The sequence below is a fragment of the Nansenia antarctica genome, assembly GCF_963989245.1.
Source record: "Nansenia antarctica genome assembly, chromosome: 17".
NCBI lineage: Eukaryota > Metazoa > Chordata > Actinopteri > Argentiniformes > Microstomatidae > Nansenia > Nansenia antarctica.
This window is the reverse complement of record NC_137687.1, coordinates 20,043,761-20,059,966: the sequence shown is the minus strand read 5'-3', so window position 1 is coordinate 20,059,966 and position 16,206 is coordinate 20,043,761. Positions and strand designations below refer to the sequence as shown.

Sequence of the window (16,206 nt, the reverse complement as noted above, 5' to 3'; positions counted from 1 at the left end):
ATGGATAACAGTGTGACCTGTCTCCCCTGGTCAAAGATGAGACGGAATATTTAATTAACCTTATTACCACGTCATTGTGTCATTGTGTCATTGTGTCATTGTGTGATCTATTTCTGATCCTTGGTGTTGATGGTATTCCAGACATGCCTTTGATCTCTTGTTGCGCTGGATATCGATTACAACAGCTCATTCACCTTTGCTGCCCACTGTACACCACCTGCTCTACTCCTTACTTCTCTTCTCTCCTCACTCTCTCTCTATCTCTCCCTCTCTATCTCTGTCTCTCCCCTTCCCTCTCTCACCCTCCAGGTGCGTCAGAGACAGAAAAGACGCTGCACAAGAAGCTGTTCCAGAACTACAATCTGAAGGTGCGACCAGCCAGAACCTGGGAGGAAAAAGTAATGGTTAGGGTGGGGATGACCCTCTCCCAGCTCGTCAGCCTGGTACGACACACACACACACACACACACACACACACACACACATACAAACAAACTTCAGTATATGAACGACCCACAAATACACACAGGCACACACATTTACATTTTTGGCATTTAGCAGATGCCTTATTCCAAAGCGACTTACAATCAATACATTTGACTAAGCAAGTGAATCATCAATCCACCAGTCGTAGCAGGAAGAGTAATCTAGCTCAGGCCAGGGGCCATTGGCAGTCTCAGTGATAAAAGGAAAAATGTGTTGTTGTTTTCTTTTCTTTATATAGACACTGTAGAACAGAGAAACAGTACAGGGGGGGCAGTAGAAGTCATAGGGGACACAGTAAAGGGGAAAAGCGGGTGTCTCAGGAGACACAGTGCTGGGGGGTAGTAGATGTCTCAGGAGGAGCAGTTAAGGTGTAACCTGAAGAGATGGGTCTTCACACACACACACTCATCCATGCAGCTTACTCACACATTTTGTAACCTCCTCCAGCAACATAATAACCACAGCCTTCGTTCCCTCCTGGCACAGCCAGCCCTCCGACGGTGGCATAGAGCCTCCAAGCATGCATAGCCAATTAGCTTTCAACAGACAAGACAGAGTGTAGCAGGCTGCCATGCAAAACACCATTCAGCACAGGGCCTAATCTGTCTGTCTGTCTGTCTCTGCTCCAGAATGAGAAGAATGAAGAAATGACGACCAACGTGTTCATGAATCTGGTGAGCGTGAAACATTAATCTTCATCGCTCACACTCTTCTCTTCTCTTCTCTCCTCGCGATGTTCCCCCTTTTCTTTTCAAATGGACTTGTCACTTTTTATAACGGTGAATGATTCCTTCTTTATCTCGCATCTTGCAGACTTGCTCTCACGCTCCGTCTCTCTCTTTCTTTTCGTTCTCTGTCTCTCCCCGCACCCTTCCTCTCCCATGCTAATGAGAATTCCAAAGGGCCTGAGTGTGTGTGACAGCGTGTGTGTATCGCTAAAAGTGTGAATGACTTATCACAGGCAGATGGAACAACCTCATAAATGGACATGGCAACATGAGAGAACAGCCTTAATGATTTCACCCTGTCCTATTCTGCCCTCACTCCTCTCTCTCACCCCATTATTACTAGTAACTCTCTCTTTCTCTCTTTCTCTTTCTCTCTCTCTCTTTCCTTCTCTCTCTCACTCCGTATTTTATTCTCACCTTCTGTCCCTCTTTACTGTATGTATCTCTTTCTTTTCCTCTATGTCTCTCTCTCCCCCTCACCCTCTCTCTCTCTACTTCCTTCCATCTCTCTCACTCTCTCTCTCAGGCATGGAAAGACTTCAGGCTCTCATGGAACCCAGTGGACTATGACAATATTACTGTTCTCAGGATCCCTCCTAAGAAGGTTTGGCTTCCAGACATCTACCTCATCAACAAGTGAGCTTCCTGTCTAACACCATGCATCACCATCACCATCCATCCTATATGGTTCAGACCAGGCAGATAGTCTCTAGATTCACAGTATTATCATTGTCGCACTATTAGTCATAAGACAATTCAGTATTCTAGGATAAGTATATCTGTGTTCCTCACATAATTGCTGTATTTGACCCCATTGTAAAAGCACTCCTGGTCCAGGTCTTTTATAAAGACTATAGACTGATAACCAGGGGATGCTGATTAATCAATCAAATTCTATTAACTAAGGGATGTTCAAGCATACATTATACAACAGTTAGTTCCAACCAAGTCATTTGATTGGACAAGAGGCATTCCATGAGTGCCGATATACAGTATAACAGCACTGGGACTTTTAACTATATCTATCACTCCGCCGCACAGGTGTTCTATTAAATGACCGTTAATACACAGTAGCTAGTACGGTATATAACGATCGTCTACGACCGAATCACAGTCGTGCTGATATTCAGTATAACAGCACTCCCTCTCATGTGATATTGCTTAATTATTACTTTATTACTTTTGTACTAATAAGAATAGATCTTGCATGTCTTCATCTCTTATTATTTTTTTGGGCCACACAGTGCTTAAGAGTGAGCCGAACTGAGTAGCAGTGTTCCAGCTGTAGATATACTGATCCATGTGATTGACATGAACCATGTAAGTCAGGGTTTCCGTTAGAAAAATTTGCCGTCGGACATCGTGTCCGGGAAGAATTCGATTTACCGGACAATCGTATTAAAATATAATAAAAAAAAAATATTTCAAAATCATATATTTTTTTTCTCCAAATCTAATATAGCTGTTTGTCGCGGTGATTACTGTTGTGTAGCGGCCTATATGCCATTTAATGTCTATTTCTCATCCGATACGATTAGATGCGAGCTATATAATATATAATAATATAACATGATTTGACGCATGCGCGCTATGCCATGCGTCAAATCCAGCGCTGAACGGGTCCAGCGCTGAACGGGCGCCTCACTGGGAACTGAACAGACAGCATCGATCAATGAACGGACTCCACATTACGTTAACTGAAGTTTGTTAAATTGTTTGGGATTAATGTGAGTTTTCTATTTTCTCTTTACAGTTTTACCCTTTATTTTTTTTTAATCAATAAAACAACGTCATTTCTATAAGTCTCGCTGGTTGGGAAGGCATTTCGTTTAGCTCGGGAGTATGACAATGGGAAGAACATAACTGTTTATTGAGAAACAATTGATAGGCAGTCTGGGATACGTATATAAAGAAATACCACAATGTCTAGATGTATAACATTTTATTGAACAGTAACAGTGCAAGCATGTAGGCTACGGGGAACAGGGATTTTGGTCAGTAGGTCCTTTGTACAGAGGGCGTTTCTCTCCGACAACGCGTTCCCAGGTACCATGGAAGTCATAGGTAGTCCAGCACACTGACAGAGAGACAGACAGACAGACAGACAGACAGACAGACAGACAGACAGACAGACAGACAGACAGACAGATAGACAGACAGACAGACAGACAGACAGACAGTCAGCTTACTTCTACCCTTTTGAGTGGAATTACTCCTTTAATTAGCTGTTAGCCATCTCAAAGCCCCCTGAGCTGCTCGTCAACACTGAGAATAGACCACATTATAGAAACCAAAACACCGTTTTTTAAATCCACAAGGAATAACCGAGAGTGTAAGGAAAGGCACACCCAGCGCTGTCAGTGGTGGGGAGACTTGAAGTGGCTTTGCTTGATTTCCATCACAGATTCAAGGATTGAAACACTGATGAAAATAGGGAGTAATAGTGATGGGATTATTTTAGATTATTTTAGATTAGATTAGATTAGATTAGGTGAGATTCAACTTTATTGTCATTGCAGAGTACAAGTACCAGACAACAAAATGCAGTTTAGCATCTAACCAGAAGTGCAAATAGTGATATAAAAACAAACACTTAACTTTCGGGGAAACTGCTAAAATAAAATAAATAAAATAAATTAAAAAAGAAAGCGACTATTAGCACCGCCGAATGACAACAAACGTATGAGTAATGAGTAAAACAATGTCACTTTTATAGTATGTTGTTTAACTTGCCGTTCGGTCGCCATGGCTCTGGTGTGTGTAGCAGCTTCAGCTAGCTGGCTGGAAACTTCTAGGGGTGCGTTCGTAAACACGCTCTGAGAGCGCCGGAGCGCACGCTGGCTTCGATGTCACAGAGCGACCGAGTCGTTCGATTGGACGAGAGGCGTTCCGCGAGTGCTGATCGGATTTCCAGAGCGTGTTTACGAACGCACCCAGCCAGCTTTAGCGAATTGTATTCAAAGGGAATTATTTTCACCGGACAATATGTCCGACGACTTTTCAATTTGTCGGACTTCACCAAAGTTTACCGGACAAAGACCGGTAATTGCCGGTTAACGGAAACCCAGATGTAAGTACAATACATCCAGAACAGCGCTGCTAGGATCCTGATGAGGGTGCGCAAATATCACATCACCCCCATCCTCAAATCACTTCACTGGCTCCCCGTCTCCCTCAGAATCGAATTCAAGGTCTCCCTCCTCACCCACCAGTGCATCCATGGAACTGCCCCCCCCCCCCCCCTACCTCAAGGAACTCCTCCATACCCCTCAGACCTCCTCACGCTCACACACCCTCCGTTCTACTGCCACCAACCTCCTCAAGACCCCCAGGACCAAGCTCCGCACCATGGGAGATCGGGCCTTCTGCTCGGCTGCTCCCAGGCTGTGGAATGCTCTCCCTGACCACCTAAGGGCACCACAGTCTGTGGATGCTTTTAAACGAGGCCTTAAAACCCACCTTTTTAATAGAGCCTTTTTTTGCCTTTTAATTGAAAATGTTTATTGCTTTATCTTCCTGTGTTTAATTGTAGCACTCTGAGATTTCCTATGTAAAGTGCTTTTATAAATAAAATGTATTATTATTATTATTATTATTATTATTATTATTAAGTCCTCTCTGTGTGACTCACCTCTTCCACAGTAATGATGGGCAGTTTGACGTGGCGCTGTATGTCAATGTGCTGGTGTACAGTGATGGCACGGTCAACTGGCTCCCTCCTGCTATCTACCGCAGTAGCTGTTCCATAGAGGTAACTCAACACAACAAGGACAGCACATGAATCCTATTCTGTACTGTAGGATTATTTATTTTTTGCATTATTGGGCACACATTATTGGGCACATGTCGATCATTAGATATTGTTTATTGAAATTGGTTTGGTCTATCACAGCAAGGCAAGGCAAGTTTATTTGTATAGCAAATTTCATACAACAGGGGCAATTCAAAGTGCTTTACATACAGCATAAAAAAATACAGCAGTCGAGTGTTTTAACTGTTAAAAGGTGTCGAAAAGAAGTAACTCCTCCCTCCCTATAGGTGGCATACTTCCCTTTTGACTGGCAGAACTGCACCATGGTGTTCCGCTCCTACACCTACGACTCGTCAGAAGTGGACCTGCAGTACGCTGTGGACGAGAACGACAAGGAGATACACGAGATCGTCATTGATGAGAATGCCTTCACTGGTCAGTCCCTCTGTTCTCCTCTGTTCTGTTCTGTTCACAGCCAGGTCAAGATGACCAGCGGCCCTGGGGCTAACCACCTCCCCCATGCCAGTCTAGACTGTATTTTTCATCGGCTATTTAAGGATCAGAGGATACATCCTGAAATAATAGAACACTTTTCTCCTGTCTATCCTGTGAACTTGGCTGTTGTGTCAACTAGGGATGCACACAAAAGCTGATACGGAAAAGAAGCTTGTGTGAGTCCCCTTGTTGAGAAGCAAAGGTATCAGAACCGGTCCGTTGATACCATATAGCAATTTCTGCCACATGTTTTTCCTCTCTGAAAGTGTTGAAGATACAAACTGTGTAAGAAAATGTAGCCGCAGGTTGCCAGAGGACGGAAAAGGGTCAGCTGCAACTTGCTAACGGTCTATGTTTGAAGAGAAGAGAGATGCGCAGTTATGAAAAGCAACAAAAAAAACCTAGGACGACAGGCTGCACTTTTCCAATACTACACTGTAGGTGACGGTCTGAGACTGGGTGGGGGCCCTAAGATGGTGGGGGCCTCTTGTACGTCATTGGCTGTGTGTCAGGGACTGGGTAAGGTTAGGCCCCCTGAGATCCAAGATGGCTGCGGGGGAGTCTGCTACACTACTGCTCCATTAATCCAGGATTAATCATATGCATTATTTATGAGTAAGAGCTGCACTTCGACGAGTGTTTGTTTTCTGCTCTAGTTCGATAGCTCTTAGAAATCTTAAAAACTACTATCTATACCGAGCTCTATTGAGAAAGCATTTTTTGTAAATTAATAGCTTTCCTATCCTATATAACATCGGGACCTCGTTCCTCCGAATCCGACACCGGGAGGCTGAGTCGGGATTACCAGTATTATTAGCTAGCTACCGCGGCTAACCAGCTAGCCACCTTTACACTTTTTAAAGTGCTACCAGCTACCACCTGGCCCAGGCTACAGCTGTAGTGGGAGGTTTGTTTTCAGGTTTGCAGCAGTCTAGCTACAAAATGGTACTCACCGATTGCCACAGCTGCCTCCATCTGATGAGGGAAGTTGAGGTCCTAAAGAATCGAATATCCATCCTCCATGATATCCATGAGAGTGAACTTCAGATTGACTCCTTCTACGAGGCTTCTCAGGTTGACCATGAAGCTACGAAGGATCCATTTCCTGAGGCACCAGCCCAAGGGGACTCAGCTCCGTGCCCCCTCCTCTCTATGGCTGCTAGAGGTGACCTCTCGGATCCGGAGGTTTTCATAGGCCCCGCTACTTCCACCGCAGCCCCGGAGGTCCTGGAGGACACGGTTCCATGCGTGGAGCAGGGCGATCGGTGGATCAGAACCGGGGCTAAGCCGAAGCAGCCGCTCTCGTGCTCCACCCCCCAATGGCCACAGCTTCACCGGGGAGATGGCCGGAGGAAACCTCCCTCCTCCGCCCCAATAACCACCTACAACCGCTTTGCTATCCTGGATGAGAAAGACTCTCCGACTCTCACTGGAGGCAACGAGATCCCAGTTTTACAACAATCCTCCGCTGTACCCTCGATCAACTCCAACGTGTCCAGCAAAAAGAAGGAACGCCGCCAGCTGCTTAAATCTGCAGTTAGACGGCACTCGAGCTCAGTGGCGGCTGGTGCTAAACATTTTGGGTGGGGCACAGGTTATGGGGGCATGCTCCACGGGGAAGAATATCAACTTTAAAATCTGGATTTACAGTCGATTTTAGCATGAGAATAGCTCTACCCCCCTGTACAGACCTCGCCATCCCCTCTACCCCCCTGTACAGACCTCTTCATCCCCTCTACCCACCTCTACAGACCTCTTCATCCCCTCTACCCCCCTGTACAGACCTCTTCATACCCTCTACCCACCTCTACAGACCTCTTCATCACCTCTACCCACCTCTACATCCCCTCTACCCACCTCTACAGACCTCTCCATCCCCTCTACCCCCTGTACAGACCTCTCCATCCCCTCTACCCTCCTCTACAGACCTCTTCATCCCCTCTACCCCCCTGTACATACCTCCTCATCCCCCCTACCCCCCTGTACAGACCTCTTCATCCCCTCTACCCCCCTGTACATACCTCCTCATCCCCCCTACCCCCCTGTACAGACCTCTCCATCCCCTCTACCCCCCTGTACAGACCTCTTCATCCCCTCTACCCCCCTGTACAGACCTCTCCATCCCCTCTACCCACCTCTACAGACCTCTTCATCCCCTCTACCCCCCTGTACAGACCTCTTCATCCCCTCTACCCCCCTGTACATACCTCCTCATCCCCCCTACCCACCTCTACAGACCTCTTCATCCCCTCTACCCCCCTGTACAGACCTCTTCATCCCCTCTACCCCCCTGTACAGACCTCTTCATCCCCCCTACCCACCTCTACAGACCTCTTCATCCCCTCTACCCCCCTGTACAGACCTCTTCATCCCCCCTACCCACCTCTACATACCTCCTCATCCCCCCTACCCCCCTGTACAGACCTCTTCATCCCCCCTACCCCCCTGTACAGACCTCTTCATCCCCTCTACCCCCCTGTACAGACCTCTTCATCCCCTCTACCCCCCTGTACAGACCTCTTTATCCCCTCTACCCCCCTGTACAGACCTCTTCATCCCCCCTACCCCCCTGTACAGACCTCTTCATCCCCTCTAGTGAGTGTGTGAGTGTGTGTGTGTGTGTGTGTGTGTGTGTGTGTGTGTGTGTGTGTGTGTGTGTGCGTGTGCGTGTGCTGAATACATAAACAAACAAGCTAAAAGACGACAATAGAAAACGTACCATGCTGACGATATTACTAAATGTTTGAAGTAGCTTTTATCTTAGCTGACTCTCTTACCTTCAGGTCGAGTTTGTGTATTCTGGCTTCGCAAAACACCAACAGTAGCAGGCTAAACACAGCCGGTGCGGAGATTGCGACCACAAACGAAGTTTGACTTCGGTAATAGGTCCAGTTGTAATATCCTCAAGTTGGGAACAAAAGATGCCTCCTTCTAATCCATTTGTTCAATTTGTTTACAGAAAGAAATCCTCCTAAATCCTCGGTTATACGATTTTCCCATTTTCCCTGCCTTTGTATAAACTTGCTTTATAATTAAATTTGGTCTGGGTGGTCCTAATTCCTTTACTGTTAATTTCTCCTGGTTGCTACGACGGCTGAACGGTGTTTCTAGCCGCCATAGCGATGGTGAAGCTAGCTCGTCTAAAGCTACGCCGGACATGACGTAAGCACGTACGATTCTTTGTGCATGTCCCAAAACCCCATAGACAATTGACCGAATGGCCTGAAGTTACCAAAATAGATTTTACATGCAAGTCTACGAGAACAGCCTAGTGCAATTTCGAGTAGACTGAAAGTTGCCCCGAAAGGGGCGGGACTTGAAGCTGATTGGAACATACTCCACAGAACACTAGCTGATTGGACTATGATATACTCCACAGAACACTAGCTGATTGGACTATGATATTCAGAAGCAACACTGTCTAGAAGTCATAGAAAAAAAATCTCTCTCTTCTCCCTTTGGTGGGGCATTGTCCAATTGCCCCTAATGAACCAGCCTCCCCTGCTCGAGCTCTCACCAACTGGCTCAAGAGCTGCCGAGCGTCGAAGCTGATCCGCCGGCCTCCGGTCGGAGAGTCTCGGCCCGGCTGTCTCCACCAGCTCCGCTCACTTTAATCCTCGGTGACTCGATTGTTAGAAACGTGTCTGTCCCCAATTCCCACACCGTGTCCTGTCCTGGTGCTACTGTCTCTGTCATTACAGACATGATCCGGGAAGTAGCCATGTCGTTCCCTTCGGCGGAGTCGCTCATTCTACACGTCGGTACAAACGACACCGGTAAATTGCGTTCCGAACAGCTGAAGGATGACTTTTGCAAAATGTTCGCGGTGGTGAAACACCTCCACCTCAAAACTACAATCTCCGGTCCCACTCCCACGTTTGGCAGAGGCTGTGGTCGCTTCTCCAGATTACTGAACATCCGCATGTCGCGATAACAACATAGAGTTCGTTGACAATTTCGACCTCTTCTGGCAACGCGGTGAACTATTTTCTGTTGATGGACTTCATTTGAACATGGCTGGTGCGCATTTCCTATCTTGCAACCTCTCATACCAGGTACTTCACCCCGGTTTCACCAGTCTAGCTAGCCAACAGCCTTCTCACACTCTATCAATAACAACAGCCCCCAGACCTAGACCCCCCTCCCTCTGAAACCCTGCTGGTCCCAGACACAACGGTGATGGTTCCACTCTCCTCTCTGGTTTCCCCTCTGGTCTAGGATCAGCCCACATAGAGTATATTGTTTTAACCAGTGATAGCTTGGCGGCTCTGGGGTCAGCCAGTTTTAACAGTAGTAATCAATATATCCCAGTGGTCTTTAATGTCCCGGTGCGCGCCTCGCAGGACCGTAGGCTATTACGTGGTGTCAACATGCGCAATCTAATTAATATAGACAGACAACATACCACACAACATCAATCAGTCACCCATTTCCCTACCCTTACCCCGGCAAGTTTTAAAATGCGTAAAGGACTTGGTACAATTCACTGGAATATCCGTAGTTTGCGTAAAAATCTTGATCACGTGGTTGTATTAATTGAACAAACTTCCCCGGATATTGTTGTGTTGGGTGAAACCTGGCTCAGGATGAATGTTGATAGCTCTGACGTGAATATTCAGGATTATAATCTCTTTAGAATGGATCGTTTGGGCAGGGGGGGTGGTATTGGTATATATGTTAAGTCACATTTTTCAGTTTCCATTTGACATGCAATTTCTATTCCTGACTGCTTTGAATTTCTGGCTCTGAAAATCCATCATGGCCCAGACCCTCTGACGGTAGTTGGTATCTATCGCCCTCCCTCTGCCGATTCTCTCGCCACTGACACCCTAGCTAACCTGCTTTCAAAATATACTGACAATGAAGTACTTGTTCTGGGTGATCTCAATATTAACTGGCTGAGTGATATTTCCTCGCAGCTTAAAGATCTTGCTTGCAGCATAAACCTTTCACAATTGATTTTAGAACCAACTAGACCAAACCTCAACGATGACTCGAAATCTACATTATTAGACTTAATTTTAACAAATAAGGCTAGCAAATATACTAGTGGTGTCTTTGACCTGGGAGTCAGTGATCGTTGCCTGTGTGAGAGATGTGAGGTTAAAAAAGACTACATCTCAGGTGATAACCAAGAGGAACTTCAAACGCTTTGATGCAGAGTTGTTCCTGAGGGAGCTGGATGGCTGCGACTGGGGTTGCGTGAGCTCTCTCGATGTCATTGAGGACGCTCTCGAATCCTTTATATGTACATTTAATTGCGTTGTGGATAGGCACGCCCCTTTTAAAACCACTAGGATAAAAGATAGGGTAGTGCCTTGGTTTACTCATGAGCTATCTACCCTCTTTAATAACAGAAATAGTGCCTGGTCCCGTGCCAGACGTACTGGTGTCCCCCAACACTGGCTATACTTCAGGCAGCTCAGAAATAAGTGCACTTCAGCCGTAAGGAAGGCTAAATCCGAATATTTCCTGAATCTGATAACCACCTCATACTCTAACCCTGCCAAATTCTGGAATGCAATTAATTTGACTAAAAATCGTCCTTCCAGTGCTCTCCCCCTTAGTATTACTGTACTGTACTCTCCTCTCCTCTCCTCTGCTCTCCTCTGCTCTGCCCTGCCCTGCTCTCCTCTCCTCTTCTCTCCTCTCCTCTCCTCTCCTCTCCTCTTCTCTCCTCTTCTTTCCTCTCCTCCACTCTATTCATTATCTCTCCTCTCCTCTCCTCTCCTCCCCCCTCCCTCTTCCATAGAGAACGGGGAGTGGCAGATCTGTCACACGCCCAGCAGGAAGAACGTGCGTGAGGACCTGTATGAGGACATCACCTTCTACCTGATCATTGAGAGGAAGCCTCTATTTTACATTGTCAACATCATCGTGCCCTGCATCCTCACCAGCGTGCTTGCCATCTTTGTCTTCTACCTGCCCCCTGGTGCAGGTCAGGCACAGACCCAGGCCCTGTATGCTACACCTGTTAAATTGGAATGTTAGAATAGTATGCCGCTCATCTTACAGTGCAGTTGATGCAGTGTTGTGTTCTTTGTGGAATCAGGAACTGTAACATTGTGTAGTATAGGACCCAGGAACAGAGAGGAGGCCAGATGAGGAAATGCAGTTCAAAGGCAAAGCCACTTTACGAAGTAATCCACATGGTATACAGGAACCATTTTAGCAACATAATAAATATCAAACAACAACAATAGCGAGATACGTCCTTGGGGACTATAAGGTAACATACCACAGGCGAGAGTGAAGCTACCACACAGGAATAAAAACTCAACACTAGAACAGCAGTGCCTTTATAAGCAGTTACCTACTATAAGAGCCGCCTCGGGGTTGAAATGATCATAGGCTTTACAATGCAAGCTGCTATTTACACACAACGACCACTAGTTGGCACGCATGTAAATTAGCCTGCTTCCTACACAGAAAAACAAGCAAAATAGCATATCCTGATGTGATTTTGAAAATGTAAGGATACGTAGGGTGGTAGAACACACATATCTAGTTAAAATCATGAAAGGAGGGCCCTGAAATTTGATCCGAGTGCAAAGATATAACATTTTCTTTACTCACAGGGGTCAAATGACCCCTCATGGCTGATCTAGTGTTAAATAGGAACGGCCTAGTGAAGAGCCATAAGAGGCACCTGTGTGCCTGAATGTTTATGAGTCTCCGCCGCCCCCAAGTCTCCAGCTGGAATCGTGACAGAAACAGAAACAGTACGACGGAAGAGCTTCTTCGTATGTCTGTCAAATGAAATGAAAAGACATTACAGCAGAACAACCACTGCTGTGTTTGAACTATGCGTCCTCTTTGTCCATCAGGTGAGAAGATGACCCTGTCCATCTCAGTCCTCATCGCCCTGACTGTCTTCATGCTGCTGCTGGCTAACAAGGTCCCAGAGACCTCCTTGGCCATCCCCATTATAGTCAACTACGTCATGTTCACCATGATCCTGGTCACCTTCTCCGTCATCCTCAGTGTGGTGGTCCTCAACCTGCACCACCGCTCCCCCAGCACACATATCATGCCCTTGTGGGTACGCAAGGTGAGTCTGGCTCCTGGTCGCTGTGCTAGGGAGTGTCTCCATCCAAGAGACAGGCCACGAGATCCTCAGAATGAGTCTTTTGAATACACTGCCTGTAACTGTAACTGTATTATACAGTTCTGTATATATGATACATATTAGCATATCCTCTGCTAATCCTTGAACATATACAAACGTACATATATACGTCCAAACCAAAGCCTTAGTTTCAGCAGATTATTTCGCTTGTCCAGGGACTGCTCCAAAATCTGGAGATCTTCAATCATCTCATAGAAAGTAATATTAGCTAAACATCCTGTTACCATAGCGACTGTAACCTTCACCCTTCTACCTCAGGTGTTCATCCACTTTCTGCCTAAGTACATTGGCATGCAGAGGCCCCAACCAGAGGAGCCCATGGAGGAGGAGCCCAGGCCAGACACACCCCTCCAGAGCATCCCTGGACACAGGCCGGGAGGAGAGTACTTCTTCCGTAAGATCAACCCTGAGCTGGTCCTGCCCTGGAGAGGCAGGTAACTATCAACCTTGTTGAGTCCAGGCTGTCGTAGTTCGCAAAGCATGAGGGAATCCTTTGCAGAAAGTAGCTACAAAGGGGTGGGAACCCGTTAGAAATAAGTGATGCCTCGTGACACGTCATACCAATCAAATACCTTGTTTGGGTGGAACTCTAAAATAAACTGAATCCAGGTGTTCTTCCATTTTCGACAATGATGCAAGCTAGCATAGGCAACAACTCTCTGCCAAATCAGCTGATCTAAAACTATTCGAGACTCTAGGTAACTATCAACAACACTGATCATAGTGATGGTCATCATGTTGATAGTGCACACTGCATTCCTTCCCATAAACAGTCATAAGAGTCTGAAATCATGACCAGTCTCCTTTGTGCTTCATCCACTGCCTTTGCAAAGATGTGCTTATGTGTACATTTCTTTTATTAGGATAAAACCCCTTGAGATGTGCCATCTCGTTTTCGAGGGGGTCCTAAACATAACACTAGATCAGCGGTTCCCAACCTTTTTAGACTCACGGCCCACTTTACAAATCTCTACAGTATTCGCGGCCCACTCAGGCCTAGCGCGCGAAGCGAACCAAAAACTAGGGTGGCGTGGCAAAATTTTGAAAAATAAATAGCGGTTAAACCATTAAAGCCAAGCGGCGATGTTTTATATAGCAGGTGATCAAATACCAAGATCGTAAATGTTGTATGTGTTCAATATTTACGACCAAACATCCTTATGTGTGTGGGCAACTCCCGACTCCCGACTAGGGTTGCCAGATGGGCTCGGTTTTTTTGGGGTGGAATTAGCGGTTTTAGACTGTGGTTAGGGTGGAAAATGTCGATCCCATCTGGCAACCCTGTTCGCGAGTCCGATTGTGACGGGGATGGAATGTAGCCAATCAAGAAGCGAGCTGACTTCTTCTTTTCGGATGGAAATATCGGCGCACACCACACACAATACGATCAAGGCTGTTCAATCCAAGATTTTTTATCTTTTTAAAATTAAAACGTTTTTGTAACAAAAAAACGTCAATAAAACATTTTTTTGCCCATGATTTGGCGGCCCACTTGCAGTACTCTCGCGGACCACCAGAGGGCCCATAGGTTGGGAACCGCTGCACTAGATAATACATAGTAATGTACATGTACAATACACATTACATAATAACAGGAAAAACAATAAGGACACAATAATTATAGATTAATACATTTAAATATAAATTGAAGCCAGTGCATGTGTCTTCTTACATGTGGAGATGGGAATTTAAGTGCCTGATACATGATACAATGGTGAGTGAGAAAGGGACATCCAAGGACAAATCTGCAGATTCTGTTATATGCTGTGTTAAGCGGGACAAGGTCCGATTTTGATGCGGTTTGATAGACAACATCACAATAGTCAATTGATGGGCAAATGAGTTGCATGGCAAGTTTTTTACGAACATTGGGTGAGAAACAGTTACGAGATCGATATAGAGTATTGATTCCGAAATTGACTTTACGCAAGGTATAGTCAATGTGTGTTTTGAATGAGAGATTGGAATCAAGCCATACTCCAAGATATTTAATACGGTCAACTTTATGCAGAGTAGTGAATGAATGAATGAATGAATGGTCTTTATTGTCATTCCTACAGTACAGGTACCAAACAACAAAATTTAGGAGGGGTGGCTCCCCTGGTGCTAGGAAAGAAGAAAAAAAACGGGGGAAAAACACAAGAAGGGAAGGAGCTGGTTTACATAAATAAAGGCTATGTACACTATCCACTATACTATACTGTACAGATAGACGACTAGGGTTGTCATATTGCACATAGTGTTATTGCACATTCATTTGAAGTGTCGCAGTTTGCAGGCTAGAAATGTACATATTTGTGCCTCAGCACTACACCTGATTTTTTCAGTCCAGCAGCTGCCATCAATCCGTCCAGACTGTCCAGGGCCCAGAACCTAGGTCTTTGCTGTGTCATAGTGCCATCATTGCAGGATATTAGACATGAACCGGTGTGGATTTGAGTTTCTGTCTAGTCCCAAAGATCATAGTATAAGATTTTGATTTATTGAGCAGTAATTTGTTACGTAATAGCCAATCTTGTAAGATGGTGAAATCAGACTGAAGAGAAGTTTGAATTTGTAGTATGTCCGGTTTAGATGTGTATAAGACAGTGTCATCAGCATAAAGTTGAGCACAGCAGTTATTGAAAATGTATGGTAAATTATTAACCACAAGATTGCATTTTCAGAAAGGCCGATAGCATGAAGTTTGTCTAAGAGCAGATAGCGGTCAACAAGATCGAAAGCTTTTGTTAGATCAATAAAGATAGCCCCTGTGAGTTCACCGTTATTTGCAACAGAGAAGACATCATTAGTAAATTTAAGTAGGGCTGTAGTTGTGGAGTGATTAGGCCTGAAGCCAGATTGAAATGGTGATAAAATATTATTATTACTAAGATAGTTTGCAAGCTGATTATAAATGAATTTTTCAAAAATGTTGGCAGTAGAGCAGATAATGGATATAGGTCTGTAATTGTTGCAGTCAAGTACATCTCCACCCTTATGGAGTGGTGTAATGCGAGCACTTTTCCAGATAACGGGTAACTCACAGGTAGCGAGTGAGAGGTTGAATACATCTGCAAGTGGGTACATAAGAATATTAGAGGCTAGCTTAATAAACCTATTTTCAATGCCATCAAGTCCAGGACAACTGTTCACATTTCATTCATTAATGGACAGAAGAAAAAAAAGAAAAAGGAACTGCGGCAGGGTGAGATATTATTGGGAGAGCCAGTAGACAGGTAAGACTCCGATATTAAAGTAGAGCAAACAGAGGAAAAATGGTGATTGAAAGCTTGGGCAATAGATACAGAGTCATGTAGTATAGTATTGGCAACTCATCTCGATGTTATATGGGCGATAGTTATTTCTATTAGTGTGAATAAGAGCCAGCCATGGTATTAATCTTCTTTAAAGTGCCTATCTGAGCCAAAGCATAAATGCTTCTTCTAGTGCCAGCCTTGCTATTACAGTATGGTACACTGTGTGCTGGTTCTGGTTCAGTGGTAATATCCATCTACAAAGGATCAGTAGAAGCAGTAAATGCCTACATAAGTCCCACTGTACGTTCATATATCCGTACTAGCATACCACATTGTATATAGCAATGCTCTAGCCCTGCACACTGAAAAGTACAAATC

The 16,206-nt window shown here is 45.3% G+C and overlaps 1 protein-coding gene across 1 annotated transcript in view; it reads left to right on the top strand.

The window, feature by feature from the left end:
- The window catches only part of chrnb1l (cholinergic receptor, nicotinic, beta 1 (muscle) like), a gene marked incomplete at both ends in the record, with an annotated part of 21,452 nt that continues 5,246 nt past the window's right edge, over positions 1-16,206 (top strand). The window contains 9 exons of the mRNA XM_080547379.1: positions 1-10; positions 310-443; positions 1,116-1,160; positions 1,741-1,850; positions 4,857-4,965; positions 5,253-5,400; positions 11,213-11,398; positions 12,288-12,511; positions 12,848-13,023. Coding sequence (XP_080403505.1) covers positions 1-10; positions 310-443; positions 1,116-1,160; positions 1,741-1,850; positions 4,857-4,965; positions 5,253-5,400; positions 11,213-11,398; positions 12,288-12,511; positions 12,848-13,023 — 1,142 coding nt within the window. The remainder of the gene's footprint in view (positions 11-309; positions 444-1,115; positions 1,161-1,740; positions 1,851-4,856; positions 4,966-5,252; positions 5,401-11,212; positions 11,399-12,287; positions 12,512-12,847; positions 13,024-16,206) is intronic.